This window comes from Lycium ferocissimum, chromosome 6 (assembly GCF_029784015.1).
Source record: "Lycium ferocissimum isolate CSIRO_LF1 chromosome 6, AGI_CSIRO_Lferr_CH_V1, whole genome shotgun sequence".
Taxonomy (NCBI): domain Eukaryota; kingdom Viridiplantae; phylum Streptophyta; class Magnoliopsida; order Solanales; family Solanaceae; genus Lycium; species Lycium ferocissimum.
Genome location: NC_081347.1, coordinates 73,221,528 through 73,243,212, shown reverse-complemented (window position 1 = coordinate 73,243,212; position 21,685 = coordinate 73,221,528). Strand labels below are relative to the sequence as shown.

The window sequence follows — 21,685 nt, the reverse complement described above, 5'->3', positions numbered from 1 at the left end:
TCGGATCAAATACAAATGCTGGTGGAATTTGAAGGTCATAAAGGGGACAGAATGTAAAAAATGCAGTGTTACCTTTTTCATGTTTGGACGAATGTCAGGCAAGTGGTGAAGGCATGATAAAGCTGTAAACATGGCGCGTTTCATCTCAACAACATCATAGTCATCACCTAGACGAGGATCTGCTATTTCCTTGATGTTGTTCTTCTGCAACAATGGTTTTGCCTATGCACAAATTGTAACAGGTAAAGAATACTTCTCAGAAATGTCGAATAAATTATACTAGAAAACTTCCAATGACGTTTCATGACAAGTTAGTGTAAAGAATATGTCAGTTTAAATGGATCATACCCACAACACAAGGCTTTTTTGATACGAATCAACTGCACGACGACCAGTAATAAGCTCCAATAACAAAACTCCGAAGGCAAATACATCTGTTTTTTCATTAACAATTCCATGCATAAAGTACTCTGGAGCCATATATCTGAAAACCAATTTGTCATACATTAGACCAGACAAAGTAACATTGACTACAATTGAGACATAATTAAGTAAATAAAAGTGTGCTCTCTTTAACAACTTAGACATCTACATAAAATGGTCACACACTTTAATATGGTATCACAATAGGCAAGGTCCACCATAAGAAAAATGCACGTGCTTGGCCCATCAAAAAGAATCAGGCCCGCACGTGAGGGGACACGTCGAAAACATAATTAAGTAAATAAAAGGGTGCTCTCTCGAATAGCTTAAACTTTGAGATGAGACGGTCATACACTTTAATAACAACAAATGAAGGAATGTGTAATGCAATTAAGTTTGATCTTTACATACCCAAAAGTGCCTTCAATGGGAGAAACAACATGATGAACCCATTTTTCTGGTAGCCACTTTGCTAGTCCAAAATCAGAAATCTGCACAAGCACAAATTAAAAAGAAGCTTCATACAACAAATTCGAAGAACTCGAGAAATTGAGATGAAATCGCACTTTCCAATCGAAGTTTCTAAACAGAAAAAAAGAATGAACCTGAGGTTCATAATCCTCAGTTAATAATATGTTTGAGGCAGTAATATCTCTATGGATTATGCGCTTTTGGCAATCACAATGAAGATAAAGCAATCCTTCAGCAACACCAACAGCAACTTTATATCTTATTTCCCAGTCAAGTCTCTCTTCTGCACCTGAAATGCCGAGTTTTCTGTTTATCAGTCACACTAAACATTTCATACAATGTTAAATGTGCACATAATCAATAGCTAAAGTTCTAAGTAAATTTATTCGTAGCCAAGCTTAGACGGAATACAGCACCATGTATTAAAGAACCGAGGCTGCCATGGGGTAAGTACTGAAGAACAAGGAACAAACCGCCATCAGCACTATAACCGATTAATTTAGCAGCATTAGGATGGTTAATATGAGCAATAATTCCCAGCTCAGATAAGAAATCATCAACTTTGTCCTCGTCGTTCTTTTCTTTCTTAGTTATTTTCTTCACCGCGACTACTTGACCATCAGATAAACGTCCTTTGTACACTTCTGCATGTCCTCCTTGCCCGATCAACTTGCCTGTCATATTTTAAGGCATAATTTAGTATAACAAAGGGTAAACTACCCGCTAATTCAGTTGATTTTCGAGTAACACAATTATGCAATCCACTTAAAACGGTTTAAATTTGCAAGAAAGTAACATAATTGGTATATAATTGTGGGATCAATGACACTGACAAGAAGATGCAGGCATGTATGACACTTATGAATAAGCAGCATCAACTTTTGGAAATTACATTTTTTTTGTGGGGACAAAGTGAAACATGAAAGACCATAGACATTAAGGAAAATTTAATATGCTGGTCCATCAATAACTCATGGCCAACTCACAAATAAAAGTTCCATATTGAACACTCTGATTTCTTGTAGTTGGCCTGATGGACAACGATTTGACCTTACATTCTAATTTTCTGATAGCGACTACCATTTTCTCATGTCTATCTAGTCCAAATGTTACACTAAGAACTTGACCAATTAAACCGTAGAACTAATATAACTTTCATGGATCAAACTAGGAACAAAATGATTTTTAAACAAGTCGTCTTAAGAAGAGATCTTTCGCAAACTAGTACAGGATTGAGTTGTAGTTGATTAATCTTACTATATCAGTGCACGTCTTTTGCATATAAAAAACAATAAATGCACCAAATTTTGAAAAAAAAGGAAAAAGACAAGAATTTTGAGGCTTCTTACAAGGTGATATAGTATATGCATCAATCATGGAATGAAAATTTCTCCATTAAATTTAATCTTCCACCAACTATATAAGTGATGATGCAGTGGTCAAATCATGTAGCTGTCCTTGCAAAATTCTTCAAGAAGTCCAAGTTTACTTTGCACCATACCCAAAAAAAAAAAAGAGGATGAGGATCAAGTACAGTCCTGCTAAAATTGAACTCCCTAGCCACCCAACATAAAGAGAACTTGAATAATCTTAAGCAGGAATGAGCCTTAATATCTGCAAAGTACTTTATTACTCCCTCCGTTCTAATTTAAGTGTTTTAGTTTAACTTTGTACGGAGTTTAAGAAATAAAGGAAGACTTCTGAATCTTGAATTAAAGATATGTGTAGTTCTTTAAATCTTATGGTCATCAACTTGTCAAAATTTACTAAATATAGCAAGATGCACTATTGTTGGGACAGACTAAAAAGGAAGGTAAGACACTTAAATTGGAATGGAGGGAGTATATGTTTGTCTGTCTAGCCTTATTGTAGTTGAAGCAATCAGAACTATTTAGTAGAGTAAATCATTTCATTTAGTAGAAAATGATCCTAAATTTGACATATGACTTTGCCATCAAAAAGCAAATAGGAACAATGTTGCTCGGACCCTCCAAATATGTTGCCGCACTCGTGTCAGATCCTCAACACCAGATAATATTATTGAAAAGTCCAATCAACATAAAATAAAACCATCTCTTTACCTTCTTAAACTTTGTGTCTAATCAAATTAAGAAACATAAATTGAGACAGAGGGAGTAGTAAACAATGTGCAATAAAAGATGTGAAATTTTGATTTAATTACTTATACTAACAATATAAATTTTTATGCTACAGTAGTTTAACATATGATAGCAAGTTAGTTACCATTTTTACTAGGTTATTAGTAAATGTGTATATAGAATTTACCTAAATCTATGTTGCTCGGATTCTCAAAAATAATGCATAATGCGAGGTGTGTATCGGATCCTCCAAAGTAATGCATTTTTTGAGGATCCAACACTAGTGCGGCAACATTTTTGGAGAGGCCGAGCAACATACACCTAAATTACCTTATAAGCGACTTAATTATACATAAAATCTTTATACCGTCAATGCATAGAATTTAAACTCGTGAAGGGTATGTACCTGGACTGAAATTATCAGTAGCTTCAACAAGTTCCCCATAGCTAAAATTCCTCCAAGAAGGCTTTGGAAGATCATCACAATCAGTAGCCTCTTCTTCAGCACTTCTATTCTTGGACAAAATTCTTCTTATATTCTTTGGTAAAATCATTTCATATCCTCCTAATAATGGGGGTATACTTGACAATCTTCTCATAGACCTCCTTTTGATATTATCAAAAAGATTTTTCCAATAAACACCTTGACTTAATTCCCCTGAAGATGATGATGTAAAACTGCTGCTCCTATCATCACTGCTGCTAATGCTGCTATTATCTGAATCCGATGAACCGGTACCCATTGTGGGAATCTCTAAAACTCCTCTTGGTGATGATGATGTTGAGTAGTGCTGATCATTATCTCTATTGTTGTTGTTGTTATCGTCGTCCTTTTTCTCGTCTTGTTCCTTCTCTGCTTCATGCTTTTTCTTGTTTTCTCCATTTTCTTGGACATCAGCGGCACCTCTTCTACCTACAGAGTTCATAGGTATAAAAAAGAATTTATGGGCAAAATAGTTTTATCAGTCCTAAGCCCGAATAAAAGAGAATGATCACGCTATATATCGACTACCTGTCTAAAAAAATGTTCAAATATTATTTTATATGGATTGTATTGTGAGTTTTCATCATGAATTGGTTAGTTTTATGCTATCTGTCAGGCTAACACAACCCTTGTGCTTTATCCATACTTGGACAGGCAATGTGAACGACTTGTTTGGAATTGAGGTGTTGTTGTATGATTTTATACGGGCAATCTTTGTTAATTTGATATTAAGGCAGAGTTATTGTAAGAGTACTAGTTAAAACATTAACACAGAATCTTATGTTCATATACCCAATAAGCAAAATAAAGTATACACAATCTTGTATCTTATAAAGATTCAAGCTTTATTGTGACAGTAGTGTTTAAATCATTAATATACAAGAACATAGTGTTTAAATCGTTAATATACAAGAACATTCACATACCCAATAAGCAAAATGAAGCATACAGAATTTTGTATCTTACAAAATTCAAGCTTAATATACAAGAGCATTTATATACCCAACAAGCAAAACGAAGCATACAGGATCTTGTATCTTATAAAGATTCAAGGTTTTTGTGGCAGTACTATTAAAACCATTAATATACCAACAAGCAAAATGAAGTACACAGAGTCTTGTATCTTACAATGATTCAAGCTTTATCATGACACTACCATTCAAACCATTTATATACAAGAAATATTCATATACCCAACAAGCAAAAACAAAGGCAGAACCTGGATTTTTAATTTATGGGTTCTAGAACACAATTGTTTTTGCTTATAGGATTCTGAATAAATTATTTATACATATTAAATAAATTTTTAATCTTAAATATGGGGTTTGGGCCAAAGTTATTGGATTATACCGAACCCATAATCACCATTGTCAAAATGTAGTACACACAATCTTGTATTCTTATAACTATTCAAACTATATTGTGACATTACTATTTTAAAAACCATTAATATACAAGAACATTTATATAACCAATAAGCAAAAAGGATCATACACAGTCTTGTATAATATAAACATTCAATCTTTACACCTATAATGACACATATAAAGAAAATAAACAACAATAAGTTCAAAGAAAAGCTAATTACCTTCCATTGGGGATAATAATATAGAATTCTTCTCAAATGAATCAAGAAAAGCTTCCTGTGATAATATGCAGGGAAGGAGCTTATGACAATATAATCATAAAGATAATAAGCTCTGAGAATATATTTACATTTGAGCAAAATCCAATCAAATTCTCCCTTCTCCCCTGCAAAAAACAGGAAGAAAGGAAGGAAGAAGAGAGGGAAAAAAAAAAGTGGAGTTTTGAGAAAAAATAATTTTGCTTTGAGAGGTTGTTATTTTTCTTTGAAAAAAATGGAGGTGAAGCTGCATAAGTGGAGAGGAAAAAACGGTTTTTGGGGTAATTGAGATAAGTACATGCTGGTGTACATTTTTATATAAGCTAAATAAATATAGGTGAATTAATGTGTAATTAATTAAAGTGCAATTGAAAAGTAGTTGTGGCTGGTGAAATACCAGCAGACATCCAAGAATTTTGGCGCAACGATCACTAGTACATTGTCGGAGAAAAGGGTATATATTTTCTTACATAGTTTTTTATTTTTTATTTTTTTATAATCATATGGTATTCAGAACCTATTGATCCAACTAATTCAAATTTGGGGTGAGTGCACAAATAGCCATTTGGTGGACTGTTATTTAAAGAAAAAAAAAGAAATATTACAAAGTATTTAGTATGTTGTCACTTCAGAATCAAATTTAGATCTGTTAAAAGTCGCAAGTCACGGTTTTCAACTTTAGTCCTTTTAGGTATTAAATTGGGAACACGTCAAGCTTAATCTCAGAGCTAAATGTGTGAAGTTGAATTTAAAGTCTAGAATTCGAACTTCAAACCCCAAGGTGTGAAGTTAGGCTTAGCTAGCTTTTAATTTCATATGTGCGGCACTGAAGTTTGAATCCAATCTAAAGGTTTGAAAATAGTGAACTAATCATTCCTAACTTTAGACCTGAATTTATGAAGTTCAAACCTTCGAGTCTGAAGTTCAAATTTTATCCTTGCGTTTTTTCTTCACCTTGGTTGATTTCTAGTGGTGGATACAAAAAAATTATATCATTTTGTGAGAGCATTGCACACACTTTCATGAAATCTCCTATAGCGAGCAACTTTTTCATCATTTAGTCTGCATTGATTCCTTATGTAGTCCATCTATACAAACAAAAACATAGATAACAAATGCACATTATTACTATATATGCAATGGAATATAAGTTGGTGTGAATACGGAATACGAGTAAGTTTTTTATCTAGCTAATTAAGTGACAACAAAGCTTCTGGGGTTTATTTATGGTGGGGGTGTAAATCAAAATTTCTCATCGGAAGAGTCAAATTTGGAATGATTTTGCTACTGAAATATGGATTTAATTTGAATAAGCTTTAATATTAGTCATAATAAACATGATGATATAGTCATGATCAATGTGATGTATCTTGACCAAAAATGATAGTAATAATTGTGAATATGACTAGGTAACTTGTACAATAAATTCATCTTTTCTTAATCGTGACTAAGAGTGTACAATGAATGATCATATATCATTATCTGCAAGAAACCGATTATTTGGATTCCCGAACTTATCATTGTTTATTTAACCAAATAAATTGGATTTACAGTTCAAAAGTTTTAGTCATGTCGCAACTATGTCCCAATACTTGTGATTGATGGGCATAAGAGCACCCTTTTATTTATAAGAAACTAATTGAAATTATGCATAAATTGTGCTTCACGAAATCAGGATAAAGACTGTATCGTTTATAAGTGGGTGAACTAAACTTGCTAATCTAGTTAAATAATGCTTCATAATAAAAATTAATTAATACCCTCAACTTGCTAATTTACTTTATTTGTACTTCAATAATAAAAATAATATGCCCTCAACCCTACCAACCTCACCAATGTCACTTCAGTGAGGGAAGTGCGTTGAACTGAATTCTCCCCATAAATATAATATGGGAAGAGTACTTATGAGGAAAATAATAGTCTTTTAACTCCAAATTAATTTCTCTCTTTAATTGTTAACTACCAAGGTTAAATTGTTTGATTTAGTATATATAAGCATCGACTGCGAGTAAGCTTTTATCCTGTTAGTCCTAGAACTTCTTATCTCACTGGTTCGGGCTTTAGGGAAAGGAAGAGATGAGTGGTCAGTGAACAACGATGACAGAGGACTCGGTGTGTTACGTTACTCTCACTTTTTCCCACGCCTATTTGTTCATCTAGCCCCAAAGAGACACAAAACCTTCTTTATTTTTTTCTTAATGAGAAGAAAGAGTCATGATACATCTCGAAACACTGCAAAGGTAAATAAACTCTTTTTACCCTTTTTGGAGGTTTGCCTAAGGACCTATATGTTATTATTTTGTCACTGAAAAGAGTCATTTTGTTCTCAAAAATTATTTAAGAATTTGTGTAATATATAAAAGAAGAAAGAGTTAGCAGAGATACTATTTTAAGATAGTCAAGAAGGAGTTGAATTTCTGCTTCTTCTTTTTTTCTTAACTGAACAGTTACTTAAGGCAACATTCTTCCTTTTTGTTAGGCTCTTTCATCTTGGTTGTGACCTTTTTTTCCCTAATAAAAGTTAGCATGAAGTCATCAACAAAAGTTCTTACTTCTATTAGGTAGTCAAAATTCAAAGTGGGGCACCAACTTATAGAGCTAATGCTTTCTCTGATGTCCAAGTTCCAATTAAAATTTAAAAGTTGCAAAGGAAAAAAAAAAAAAAGCTCAGTGCACAAAATATTTCCCGTTCACGCACGGTCCAAGAAAGAATCGCACCCCAAAAAAGCAACCTACCCATTTAATTCCACGTCTCGAACCCGTGATCTATATATGACTATATTATTGGTCCAAGACTTCCCTTTCCAATTGAAAGTTACAACATGATGAACTATAATGTTTTTTTTTTGTTTTTTGAACTAACAAATTATAATGTTAAAGATGAAAGAACTGAGTACTTGGGTTAATTTGGTTGTTTCAACTGAAGACTTCCCTTTGGCGATGGTATAATAAACATGTGGACATTAGTACGACATATTAAAGTTTTTTTTTTTTTTTCCTTTAAACATTTGGTATTCAAATCCAATAAGCTGACTAATCTAGATTCACGTCAGGTAACCCTATTTAATTTAGAGTCATAAATCAACCAAGAAATTATCAGCTCTTAGAACTTGAACCCGAGATCTGCAATTCAATAACACTTTGTTGGACTATGCTTGATAGAGAGTAATTGCCTTTAGTAATCTTTAGTCCAGACAATTTACATGTCAAGGTAAAACTTTTAGAAAATAGCATTCATCAAGAAACTGTATATTGAGAGGAATAAGTGATGTTGAATGTCATCCTGATACATCAAATCTGATTAGAGAATTAATTTGATATAAGTTATAGATTAATTGGGAAATATCTAACGGAGATTAGAAATATTTTGTTTTGACAAACTAAAAGGATCAAAATTGCTCAGATGATACTTAAGGGACTAATTTGAACTTAATATCAAAGATAAGGGACTATTTTTGTCATTTTTTCTTACTCTAATTATTCCATTTTTATTCTTAAGTTACGTTTTTCTCTTCTCCCCATTCTTCTTCTTCTTCTTCTTTTTCTTTTCTTTGCTTTTATATTTCGTTGTTAATTAGGAATATTAACTATGAATGTCTGCTTATACATTTTCTTATTGCTACAAATGCATTTTTTTTTTTTTTAAAAAAAAAGTACCTATCAAGATGAATATTCATGGTCATAGTCCAGTAACAAATAGGAGTATGAATATTTTCCTGAATATGTATATACTAAATGTGAAAAGAAATTGTGTCTGAAAAATAATTAGTAGGATTTGTTTTCTTAGTATTGCATATTGATGATCTATTACTCAAAAGAAATTATTAGTAGCATTATAAAATGAAGCTATCTGAATAGTTTGTGTTCTGTATGAAACATTTGGGACAATCAACTTCTTTTTTGGAAAGAAAGAGATAGAACTAGAAAATTGTTAAGTATATGTCAAGTAACTTTCGTTTCATAGATAGCATTACTTGGTACCTGTCTTAGTATGAGATTGAGATATCTCATATAATTAATTACGCAAGCTGAACGGAACACCACGATTATAAGGAAAACTTTCCACGCGATTTCTACGTGAGGTGTTACTCTTTATAAACTCCAAGATTACTTTTTTCATCATCTTAATATTAATTAAATACTAAATGTAATGATAAATTACTTTGGATCTTGTTGATGAATGCTAAAAATATTTAAGTTAAATTAATCTGTCATGTGCTAAACCTAGAACGCTACGTCAAAGCAAGAACCTGATACGTATTTGTCCATCTTTGACCCGACAAGTGTTTTTTTCCTTTTCCTATAAATTAAAGTATGCTACCAATATTTTCTCACACAAAGAACAATTATATTCTTCTTTTCATCTGAAAATTTATAATTTTGGAAAAGAAATAATGGGTAGTTTTTGGACTTTGATCACTTACCTTCATGCTGTGGCTGGGTAATAGTATAATCTTTTTATTCCTCGTTTTGTAGTTCTATTTTTCATAACTCATAGAAAAGTGACAAGTTGAATTTTGCACTAAAATTGCAGGCCAGTGACGATGTTGCTCTATCCTCTGTGAGTATGAGTAGTAATATTCTTCTAAAATCATCCATTACTTTAGGTTGATAGAAATTTTGAATTTAATTTGCTTCTAATATTTGTTGGAAATTTGGAGAGAAGAGGAGTACTCTCGGCTTTAACTTCGATCAAATGATCTGATTGATTGACATAAAATATAAATTTCTTTCTTTTTTCCTTTAATATTTCGCGCCAGATTTGAACGGTCATTTCCAGAAAACTGGTTTGGACATGGACACTGATTCGGAAATGTTGTTCCAGGAAAGTCACATTCACACCTCTTCGTTTCACCCAACCTTTGGCTATAGATTCAGAGGTTTTGGCCTCAGTTTTAACCATCAAAAATCAGCAAACTTTCCTTTCTCATTTCTGCATTGTCTTCAAAATAAAAGTAAGTGTCCAGCGGGATCTGCTCAGTCTATTTGAAGTATCACTGTTACAGAATAATATTTTGTTCTATCCTAAGGAGAATTAATCATAACACATTGGGCAACAGTAAAAGGGCAGCCTGATGCACTAAGCTCCTGCTATATATACGCGGGGTCCGGGAAAGGGTCAAACCACAAGGTTCTATTGTACGCAGCTTACCCTGCATTCCTGCAAGAGGTCAAGTTTCCATGGCTCCAAACCTGTGACCTATAGCAGCAACTTTACCAGTTACGTCAAGGCTCCCCTTCAAAGAGCGGTGCACTAAGCTCCCACTATGCGCGGAGTCCGGAAATTAAATTCCTTAAAGATACACAGTGGGGCTCGGAATTATTTTTCGTTTCATTCTAACTACTTTTTTTATTTTCTGCTTTAAACAGAATCTAGTAACACATTCATGATCTTGTGATGAATCTAGAATTTGTTAATCCAACAATATTGTGTAGGTATGCATCAATTGTAACTATAGAGAGCACTTCTAAGTTGGATGATGAACAATGGCTTGCCTATTGGATTCTATATTCTTTTCTTACACTTTTAGAGATGCTATTTCAACCCATCCTTGACTGGTAAGTAATTAATCTCCTCTAATTTTCTTTATTTTTGGGAAAATACTATTTAAAAGAATATTTAATTTACTTAATTTTTGTTTTTTCCTGTTTGTTAATTAGGATCCCAATATGGTATGATGTGAAGTTGATTGCTGTTGCATGGTTAGTTTTGCCCCAATTTAGAGGAGCTACTTTTATATATGAGACATATGTTCGAGAAAAAATAATCAAGAAATATGGAGAATCACAGCACTATTATAAATCTCCTGATCATGGAAAGGCCAAAAGGAAATCTGTTCACTTCATGTCTCCAAATAAGGTGAGTTAATTGAATAAGCAAGTAATGATGAATATGCTTTTTTTATCTCATAATTAATGTTTGATTAGTAAAAGTATAATTAGAGTCTTGGTTGTAGAAACTAGACTTAAATGTTACTCCCTGCGTCTCAAATTATTTATCATTTTTTTTTTTTTTTTGGTTTTAGACGCCCCTTAAGAAATATATTAATTAGGAGAGTTATTTGACTAACTTTATCCTTATTTATGTCTAAGTTTAATCTTTTTCCATTAAATGTTTACTCTATTTTTGTGTTGTCTCCATTAATGACAAAATTCTACAAAGGATAAAATGGGGAAAAAAACAATTAATGGTGCCTTGAACTTCTAAAACAACAAATAATTCGAGACAACTATTTTTAGTAACCACGACAAATAATTTGAGACGGAGGGAGTAATCAAGATTTTGTACTAAACATAAATTAATACACTTAATTAGTTGTAGACACATGCACAGCCACAAAGATAAGTTTAGCAATCTCACTTCTAATTTTATCAGTATAATTTACACAAATCTATTTTCTTGTATAGGAAGAAGATGAAGCTTACTAAAGGGGCATACAAGCGATGCTACAGCATGGATTATCTATTTATGATGAGTCTTCAGTTTCTTGTTCATAAAAAATAAAAATAAAAAATGCTTAATGTAATTAGAGGCTTGCATCGACTGGTCTTATACTATATGATATGCAAGTTTGCTGTTGTAATTTTGACACAGGAAGCAAACTTTTTATTGTGGACAAGCTTCTTTGATCAGCTATGCATGTTGTTAATGTTGATATTTTTATGAATATGATTTCAACTTCTATACACAGAAATCAATTTTTTAAAATTATATTGCAGGCCAACTAAAAGATAGTTATAGGTACCATGTCTAAAAAGTACTCCCTCCGGTCCAAAATAATTGAGGTTTTAAGTTTGGGCACATGAATTAAGGAATTCAATAATTTCTAAAAATTAGGAGAAGGTTTTACTAAGATACCCTTAATAATGATTTTCTTTTCTTTTTTGGTTGGCATAATTATCATGGGGATATGAAAATGTGTCAAGGGCAAATTTGAAAAAGAGAACTAAACACTTCCTTGATTTTGTAAAAACATCAATTATTTTGGACCAACTTTTAGAGGTAAAACTTCAATTATTTTGGATCAGAGGGAGTAGTATTAACAACTTCGAAAATAAGGCAATTAAGTTGCCTACGATATCGTTTTAACTATACTAAGAGTACTGTAAAAGTTCTCGATAAAAAATTATTTGTACCGGATATTTACATTAAATAAATAAATAAGTAGAAGACTGTGTCTTGCATACACTTTATATTTACTACTCTCTCCGTTCACTTTTACTTGTTCACTTTTGATTTTGCACACCCCTTAAGAAATAATAAATGAAGTGCATAATTTATCAATCTACCAATATTAATTGGTGCATATATTTATTGGATTTAAAAAATGATTTGAAGTGAGTAATTAATACTATAGGTAAAATGGGAAAAAAGAAATTGTCTTGTCTTGACATACTAAAAGTGACAAGTAGAAGTGAAAATTTATTTTAAGAATACTGGACAAATAAAAGTGAATGGAGAAAATAGTTAAATTGCTTGATTTAATATAAATATCGGATATGATTAAACTTTTTACTAAAGTTCTCTATACTGTATTCCTATATTGTTAGTGTTTATGAGTGTAACCAATACATGTTAGCCCACAAAAGTACTCTCTGGTCCATTCAAATCGATTCTTTATTTCTCTGCTTTTGATAATCTACTAATCAAAATGCTGTCAAACAAGGGTGCCATAGTAAACCCAAAGCTCTCTTTTCCCAATGATGTTCTCTATGCAGGAAGCAGTTTTGCGGTTTAACAAATAAGGGGAACTTTTTTATGAGAAATACTTGTCGCATTTCTAATGTTAAAAAAATTTAGTATTGAATTCATTAAATTTTTAAAATTATGACCTACTATTTATTAGGTTTAACAAATGTTACATATAAATTTATGATCCACATCGAAAGTATTGAGTTCAGATGAACTATGACATCACATCGTATCGGCCTCTGTCCCCATAGCAGAAGTATGAAGTAGACAAGGTAAGATATTAATATTTTATAATCATCTAATATTCGAAATTATTTTTTAATTATATATTATTTTTATTTTTTTTTTAATTATATAATAATATATTCTATATATATAAAAAGGCTTGTTCATCTTATTTTATCTGGATAGATTAATCTATAGTCAATTTAATAATGATTTAGGCTCACGATCAACAATATAGGCCTCTGTTAATTATTCTTTTTGATCCAATAAATTCTCATTAGTGAAAATGATGAGTCAATATAGGGAAGAGGAATCAGCAAGGACTATTTAGTTTATTTTAAGAAATATAATATATTTCACCAAAAAGTTAAAATAACAAAGAATTATAACTGCAATTAAATGAAGTTGAATTAATATATCCCCTTTTAGGGGAAATGTATCTACTTTTCCCCGTCCAAATTCAAGCCAAAAAAACAAAAAGAATACTCCGTAATAAAAAAAATAAAAAAAAAATCCTAGGGACAACATTTTTTCTTGAGATATAAAAAAAAAAAGTAATAAAAAAATACAAAAAAGCCGAAAAGAAAAACAATAAGTGAATAAATTAATTGTACTCCTAAACTTTCTCAGTAAGTATAATCCCCCCCATATTTACTGTGAAGGTCCTTCAAATCGAATATAATCATACATGACTCCATTGAAAGGACTACCACCTTTAGCTTGCTTCAAATATATGATATTTTCTCCATTTTGTAAATCAGACCCTGGAATTTGAAAAGTGAAGAGAGAGTACAGTCCATGAATTCCATGTCTTGCTATTGCATTACTTTTTCCAAGTCCTGGGGTCTCAAAATTTGGCCTTGGTCTATTAATTCTGTTAATTCTTCCCTACAATTCAAAAACAAAAAACAAAAACAAAAAAATTGTTATCCAAATATGTACTTCTAATGAAAAACAAAGAGAAAAGTAATGCTCTAAGCTATTTTCCGACAGGATTTAAAGCATGTTTGGCCGAACATTCAAAATCTGCTTATTCTGACAAATATTTTTTAATCAGAAGTGTTTTTTGAAAAAATACTTTTGAAGAATAGTTGTTTGTCTTTGGCGAAATGCTAATTTGAAAAACAGTTTTAACAATACTGAAGCAACAATTTATGCTTGGTCAAGATTTTAAAAGTGCTTATGGGAAATTTTTTATTTTTTTCAGCTTCTACTACTCAAAACAGTATTTTTTCTTAAAAAAATTGATCAAACACCTCATTCTCTAAAATAAGCACTTTTCAAAAAAATTAAAAGCATTTTTTAACTTTCTAAAAATTTGGTCAAACCGGCTATAAACTCAGTAAAAGTAAATGTTAATGAGAGAGTGAGTTTGGCTACTTACTTGCAAATGGGAGTAAGTAGCAGAAGCCAATGCCACATGGATTGCATAAGTTCCATTTGGATCCACATTTTGAAGTTCAAATGAAATCTGCCATGTTGTTGGTATATATTCCTTGTTTTCAGTTCTCCTACAGAAAAAAAAAATAATAATAAATAAATAAACTCTTGTCAAGAATACGATATTTCTACAAGAATACTACTGCTTATAATAACAGTAAGTATGCTATTGCTAATTAATTACCTGGTTACATGAGCATAGAACCAATCTTTTGTGTAATCACTAACACCAACTCTGTATACTAAATCTTCATTTGGATATAAATCTGTGTAACGATCCCACAAACCATATTGTCTAAACCTGCAAATTATAAAAGATTGTCAAATCGAGCTATTACTGCGATTGTTTATAAGTTTCCTTATACACACGAGTTAAATTATATACATTTGCAGTGTAAGATTTTGTACACTATTCATGTAGTTGAACCAGTTGTAGAAGGTAGTAAGCTACTGTACTATATTTACTAGCTTATCCATTAAATATTTACCATCGAAAAGATACCAAATTTTAGTTTTGTATTAGAAAAATAATTCCGTAAAGATCTTTGAAGTAGGTGGCGGTTGATAAAATTCTTTAGTTATAGTTTCACATACGAATACTGCTGACCTAATTCAATTTTGTATAGCATCTACAACTGCTTCCGGTTAAGATGGGCAACCTCGTACTGCACTAGATCAACATGCATACCAATAATTACTTTATAACTTATAATATGAAAGTGTAAATATTTTTACACTAAAAGTGCATAAAAATCGAACTCAACAATTTGTTTTAAGGAAAAGCTAGAAGCAAAATTAATTAAGTTTAATGGAAACTTACTTTTGTGCATTGTTGATTAAGACATGATTGGAGAGGCTAGGTAATGGATCAGGCACAAAGAATTCAGCAGCAGTTCTATCAGGAATACCTATTTCCCATAGAGTTGGACCATTTCTTGGTGGATTATAAACTAAGCGACCTAAATTAAATTCACATCCTGCAACCATAAAAGTCATTTTTGTTAGAAATACATAATTTTGTTTCTTAAACAAGTAATTTTGAAGTTGAGAAAAGGAGGGAAAAAACAAAAGAAGACAAAGAACCTTGGGTGATGGTAAAGTTAAGGTTATGTTTGTAATCTCCAATAACTCCAGGGACCCATGCATACAAGTTATAAGTTCCGGGTATAACTCCAGTAATTTTGAAGTGTCCAGTACGATCTGCTTTAGTCCAAAATTGATAACCCTGAGAGCAAATAAGAAACAAGAAGTTATTAAAAAAGTAAATAGTAATCTTGACATTTATATTAATAATTACGCTATATTTCATTTTGTATGAATAAGCTTGATCAGACATTTTAAAAACTTTGAAACTTGTGATTTTAAATATATCACGACAATTGTATAGCTGATATATGCAAATGTCTCTTTTCTTGAGACTCCATTTTGATTGTGTCCGTATTTTTAACAGTTTTGCATATATAGCCCTTTGACAATTATCCTTTCACGCAACGTTAAACTCAGTCTATTGTTAATTTGCTCATTTATATCTCAATCTTACTAGGAAAACATTAGACTATCGTCTAACGATTGCAATAACTTATAAAATTTTAGATCATGATGAAATGTTTTCTCATAATATTTCTAGTTGACTCAAAAGATATCTTTAAACTGTTATTTAAAAGGTCCATAAGTTGCAAGAGAAATGAAAAAAAAAAAAAAAAAAAAAACATTGACTAAATATCTATCTCAAAAAAAGAGACAACTACAACTAGTGAAAATTTCTGCAATTATGTGATTATAACTGTAAAACTGAAAGTCTAAAAATAAATTGTTTTCAAATATAAAAATATATTATTCTTCTTATAACGATTAAAAAGAATAGTTTGTCACATAAAATAAAACTGAAGGAGTACACTTATTAATCAGGGCTTACCTTAGTCTCTGTTTGCCATGATCCAGCATCTCCAGGCAGAGCTAATCCAACATATGCAGATTTTGCATAGACAGGATCTTTGCTAACGTACCTAACACAAGATTATAGAAACAGTTTATTACTAGTGCTATTTTTTTTTTTTCTAAAACACTTTAGTATTAACACATCTACATGGAAAAAAAAAAACTCTACCCCTTGGCTAATTAATATTTCTGAGGTTACTAATAAACTTATTATGCTGTATTAACTATAAAATCGTGAGGTTGTAGAAACTAATTAAGGAAATTAAATAAATACCTGTCGTTAACCAACAATCGGCCTTTAACTGTGGCCCGTTCATTGGCTTTCGGATAGTCTTTTGATTCTGGGAAATCATATGGCCATTTTGCAGTTTCTTCAAACATCTGCAGATCAATAAAATTTCATGGTCTCTGTTAGTTAATATTTATGGAAGACATAACTAAGTAAATAAAAAAATGTTTTTTTTCTTCTAACTTTTACATTTTTTCTAGATGAGGTAGTTACACACTTCAACATGCTATCATCATGTGCGGAGCTAGTTACAACCGAATTTCCATTGTCGGAAAATTACATTGTATATACAAGATCGAAATTAATATTTACGTATAAACAATATTGTTGTTTCTTTATATTTTGAATCCCCTAAGTGAAAATCCTGATTCCACCACTAGCTATCATAGCAAAAAAATAGGTCCGGATGGGAGGAGCACATTGAAGATATAATTTTAGTAAAATTAAGCTTTCAAATGAGATGATATCACACAGTTCTATTATTTTGAAGACTAAAAATAAAAAATAAAAAAATAAAAATAAAAAAAGATATACTCCTAGTAGTTAAGATTTGACTATGAAGATTAATTTACCTGTCTTTTAGCATCCTCCCAAAGTGTGCTATGATCATTGCCAGAATCAGAGTTGAGATAGAAAAAAACAGGACCAAATACTTTTTTCCATGACTCTCCTTGTTGGATATCCACTCCTAATTCTGGACCAGCATAATGCCCACTGAAAAATGTCTGCCAAAAAAAAAAAAAAAATTGGTAAGTATATTGTTTATATCGAATACATGTAATTAAAGAGAAATTGTTTGACTTCTCAAATAATAGTACGAACATAATAACTTTTACTTCCTTCTCATTAATTTATACGACAGTAGCTGAATAGATACGAGGAGTAGAATTCATAGTTCTAGGTATCTTTTCATTTTAAATGAGTAACGGGTGAGGATCCCAACAAGTCATACCATAGGTGAAACGAGAACGTCCAATTTAGTTATTTTTCATAAAAATATATGTATTACTCTTTTTCAAACAGACTAAAAGAAGACGTGTCACGTAAAATGAGTCACAATGTGTAAAATCACTTACAGCTAGGGATGTTGGACCAGCATGAGAAGTAAGATCTTGTTTCATTGGTCCACCACTTGTATATTCATAAGTTGGTGTAATTACCCAAAAACCTACATGTGGATTATCACAAATCCATCCATGTACTTTGATATCCTTGACATCAGAAGAATATTGGTACTTGTCATCAACCTAAGTCACAATTTAACATTAATGATTAATTGCAAAAAAAAAAAAAAATAAGTTTGATCAAGTGAATTTTAAGAGAAATTTAAATCCTTTAATTAATTACCTCATTCTTGAGATTAGGATTGGATGGATTTGTTATTTGAACAGCTTCTCTGTAGCTAAGAACTTTGCCATGAATTCGATCTTGGTCTGTTGGCATTACCTTTTGCCTATCATCTGATACAGCCATATAATGGAACCTACATATAGGAAAATTAATGTGAAATAAACAGAAATTAATGGAATGCATGCTTAATTAAATGAACAACGATTAAGAACTAAACTCTTCTGTTGTTGTTTGAAATATATCCTTTCAATCGAGTACAACACAAGGTAAAAGAACAGGGGTGAAGCTACAATCGGCAAACGATGATTAGTTTAATATCTTTTGCCAGAAATATCTGATTTCGTTACCGTTAAAGAGTTCTTTTCAATGGAGAGGGTAGGGAAAGAATTAGAAAAGGACACAAAATAAATATTATATTGTGAGGTTCTTTAAAACGTTAGAATCTGAACTATTGAGCCCTTATATATATATGGTATGTAATTTCAGAAAGTATAATAACTGAAATAGGTAATCTCTATTGGTTATTCATCAAGAGGAACAAAATTCTTCTGCGCCCAATTCTTTACTCTTCTAATTTAGAAAGACTGGTCTGAAATTGTCCGATTTGATGTAAAGAAAAATAAATTGTCTTACAATTTTTGACTGAGCTTGATTGCAATCCTGGCTTCATCTAGCCTAAGTTCAGGCATTCCCTCTGGACGTTCAAATATCCCATATGAATAAAATCCTGAACTTCCTCGTAGCATCACAAACCTGTAATTATATATTGTTCATGAAAAAATTAAAAAGAAAGCATTTCAAGTGATTGAAAATTAAATGTGCTCTAGTCAAATATCACAATGACTAAAATTATAATTTATCAAATAACATAGGGATCAAAATTGCTAATTAATCATCTGAAAAAACTCACCTTTTGTCGATGTTTAGAGGAAGATCCTGGTGAGCATTGGAATTCCACGTTTTTGTAAAAGAAACTTCAACTTTATTATCATCTTCTGTTATAACTCGGAATTTTTTCATGAAAAGCCTGAAAATATTTTGCATACATAATTAATACAATAATTATAATAAAACACACAACATATTTATGTAGTATATAACATTATGAAGCAAAAATATGGTTTTATTTGCATAGAAACAAATTAACTTACGTATCAAAAGTGCTACTTTTGTCTTCTGGAAGTTTCCACATGATATCCCAATAACTGCATTTTTAGAAATACAAAAAATCATCCAAACGTGATAACTAATTGAAGGCGGTAAAATTATTGTTACCATTTCCCACTATAAAGAAAATAAGTGATCGATAGACTGACTCAGAATTTGAATTTGATAAATACTTCCTTATACTTCTTAACGTTAAACTTATAGTGTTAAAAATATTGGGTTCAGTTGAAATATATTGTAAATATTGTTAATAAGAAGGAAAAAGAAATAAAAATAAAACTTACCCCCTCCTTGGTTCTGGAAACCTTTTCTCCAGGAGATTATCAATTCCATTGTAACTTACCCCAGAAATATGTCCCGTTGGATTTGTTAGGGTAAGTTGAACAATGCCATTATCAATCACCACCTGATAATAATATCATAATAAGTCATCAATCACATAGGAATACTTGTAAAAAACAAAACAAAAAAATTATTATGTTTATTCTAGCTGTAATTAATTAGATGATAATCTGCTTCAAGAACTGGTACAATATATTTGATGAAATAATTAAAAGACCCGCGAACACACAAATAAAGTGCTCTCGTTTCTTTTTGTTTTTCCCTCTACTTTGATAAAAACATAAGGTTAAATGATAAAAAAAATTAAAGGTTGGTCATGTAATACAAAAAGCTTTATTTTTTGTTAACTCATTATAACATAAAAGCTTCTTTTTTATTTTAAGAAGTGATTTTGAAGGTGGAACACAAAGACACCGTCTAATTAGGCATTGAAGAATTCGAAATTCACTAAAAAAAAACATGAATTAGTGACAGACATGAGACAACAACTTCTATAGCTAAACATCTAAAATTTATCACTAATCCTATTTAATACTGGGCTATTTAGCAACATAATAGCTATAAATTTATTAACGAATTTTAATTTATTTATGGTGATTTAAGTAAATAAGTAATTAAGAGATTTTACATAGTGATTTGAGATGTGCAATTTGACCGGAGGAGAATGTATCATCCGTTGTCTATCGTGTGGTGGAGTATGCCTGTCATTTGAAGTGTGCCTGTAATTAGGAGACAGATTAAAAAAAAAAAATTAAGGAGACAGATAAAAAATCATATACATTGAACTCAATAAATATATAGGAACAAAACGTTTTAAGCTTAATTGATCATGTTATAACATCCATATTCAATGACATACTAATAAATTTGAGAAAGTCAACCAGCATTTAGAGGCTAATTCAAGATTTATTGTTTATAATTTTGGATCACAATCTTTTTAGTTTACTGGGTTTTGAAGAACTACTAGGTTCCGTTGAATCCTCTTTATATAAACATCTTCTTCTTTTTTAATGTAGAAGAAATTCTTGATATAGCTTTGTGTTTGAGCTCAAAACTTCATGTCATAAATAAAATAAGCCATCAGTATGCAGTACCTTGCATGAAGCGAGAAAAGCTGGATAATAATTGTAAACCAAAATAAAACTAGCCGTCGTAGCCTCTTTCCTTCCATCTTTCCCATCATGAAACACTGCAAAACAACAATTACTATTACCGTTAAGGATATTGAAGATATAATTAAGTAAATAAAAGTGTATCTTCTCTAATAGGTCAGACTCCCTAGATGAAGGGGCGTGTTGAAAAATAGCTGAGTAAATAAAAATACATTATCTAATTACAGCGTAAACCCTTAGTTCTAGACAATATTGGCCTAGCTAGATTAAAGGATGGTCGATCATTTGAACACTCTTCATCGGAAAATTTTACTATACATGTATATAGCAAATAATACTGCTTATAGAAATTTCTAGCTTTGCCATTAGTTTTAGAGGATCAGGTGATTACACAATTTTACAAAAGAACATGGACGAGTAATATCATAAACCATGCAAGAAACTAGTTACGTTCAACAATATAAAAGAGAAAACATAAAGAGGAAAAGAGATTTATTTATACCTTAGAGAAATCCAAATTAGCTAAATCAATAGGAGAAAGAAACGTTGATCTTGAGGGTATAATTTCTTTTTCGTATATATAAGCTATTGAATGGAACTTCTGAACCTTTTGGAATTAGAAAATAGTAGTTGAAACCAATGAGATAAACGTATTTGATCGAACTCCTATTTTTAAGTCGTTTGTATCTCCGTATATATAAAGGATTTAATTAAATGCCTACTCACCCAATTTTATATTATTTTTAACTGAAATATTTCATCATTAAAGATAGAACTTTGAATTCAAGTTTCATTAGGTATTTACAGTTGACTGTGGACGTACTTTTAGCCAACGCAGACAAATTAGGATTTCTTCCAATATTCAAAAATATAAATCCTCTCGATATATAACATTTGTATTAGACTTTGTTAAAGGTTTTAAGTTATATATATTACCCAGAGAATATTTATAGGTAGCCTCCTCACAATGTTGGATTTGTACTACAAAAAAAAATGCGGAATTCGTCACTAATATATCGTCAAATAAC

At 31.1% G+C, this 21,685-nt stretch overlaps 3 protein-coding genes across 3 annotated transcripts in view; 1 reads left to right on the top strand and 2 right to left on the bottom strand.

Annotated features, from left to right (window-relative positions):
• LOC132060391 (receptor-like cytosolic serine/threonine-protein kinase RBK1) overlaps nt 1-5,401 on the bottom strand; it is a 23,768-nt gene extending 18,367 nt beyond the window's left edge. Inside the window, exons 1-7 of the mRNA XM_059453434.1 lie at nt 5,066-5,401; nt 3,400-3,906; nt 1,311-1,568; nt 1,029-1,183; nt 835-914; nt 349-484; nt 73-222 (exon numbers count right to left, since the gene is read on the bottom strand). Of these exons, the coding sequence (XP_059309417.1) occupies nt 73-222; nt 349-484; nt 835-914; nt 1,029-1,183; nt 1,311-1,568; nt 3,400-3,906; nt 5,066-5,072 (1,293 nt within the window). The 5' untranslated portion in view covers nt 5,073-5,401. The remainder of the gene's footprint in view (nt 1-72; nt 223-348; nt 485-834; nt 915-1,028; nt 1,184-1,310; nt 1,569-3,399; nt 3,907-5,065) is intronic.
• Nucleotides 5,402-9,451: 4,050 nt separating this feature from the next.
• On the top strand, nt 9,452-11,736 carry LOC132061022 (HVA22-like protein e). The gene is made up of 5 exons (XM_059453906.1): nt 9,452-9,542; nt 9,636-9,662; nt 10,538-10,660; nt 10,763-10,961; nt 11,510-11,736. Exons 1-5 carry the CDS (start codon nt 9,496-9,498, stop codon nt 11,528-11,530), a joined length of 417 nt encoding a protein of 138 aa, XP_059309889.1. The 5' UTR covers nt 9,452-9,495; the 3' UTR covers nt 11,531-11,736.
• A 1,481-nt stretch (nt 11,737-13,217) lies between these two features.
• On the bottom strand, nt 13,218-21,302 carry LOC132061021 (uncharacterized). The gene is made up of 17 exons (XM_059453905.1): nt 21,160-21,302; nt 20,640-20,734; nt 20,174-20,264; nt 19,488-19,609; nt 19,188-19,241; nt 18,947-19,063; nt 18,670-18,789; nt 18,034-18,169; nt 17,763-17,933; nt 17,259-17,411; nt 16,672-16,778; nt 16,375-16,465; nt 15,543-15,684; nt 15,280-15,436; nt 14,644-14,760; nt 14,404-14,530; nt 13,218-13,907 (listed from the first exon to the last, which is right to left on the bottom strand). Exons 2-17 carry the CDS (start codon nt 20,726-20,728, stop codon nt 13,671-13,673), a joined length of 2,031 nt encoding a protein of 676 aa, XP_059309888.1. The 5' UTR covers nt 20,729-20,734; nt 21,160-21,302; the 3' UTR covers nt 13,218-13,670.
• Nucleotides 21,303-21,685: the final 383 nt, after the last annotated feature.

What these genes read in the sequence shown, in the direction of transcription:
- LOC132061022 (XM_059453906.1), top strand. Translation starts at nt 9,496, where the DNA reads ATGGGTAGTTTTTGGACTTTGATCACTTACCTTCATGCTGTGGCTGG. An exon ending in TACCTTCATGCTGTGGCTGG is followed by an intron (nt 9,543 to 9,635) that starts GTAATAGTATAA and finishes CTAAAATTGCAG; the next exon opens with GCCAGTGACGATGTTGCTCT. An exon ending in TTTCAACCCATCCTTGACTG is followed by an intron (nt 10,661 to 10,762) that starts GTAAGTAATTAA and finishes TTTGTTAATTAG; the next exon opens with GATCCCAATATGGTATGATG.
- LOC132061021 (XM_059453905.1), bottom strand. Translation starts at nt 20,728, where the DNA reads ATGATGGGAAAGATGGAAGGAAAGAGGCTACGACGGCTAGTTTTATTT. An exon ending in CTTTTCTCGCTTCATGCAAG is followed by an intron (nt 20,265 to 20,639) that starts GTACTGCATACT and finishes TCCTAATTACAG; the next exon opens with GCACACTTCAAATGACAGGC. An exon ending in GGGAGGATGCTAAAAGACAG is followed by an intron (nt 16,779 to 17,258) that starts GTAAATTAATCT and finishes ATTGATCTGCAG; the next exon opens with ATGTTTGAAGAAACTGCAAA.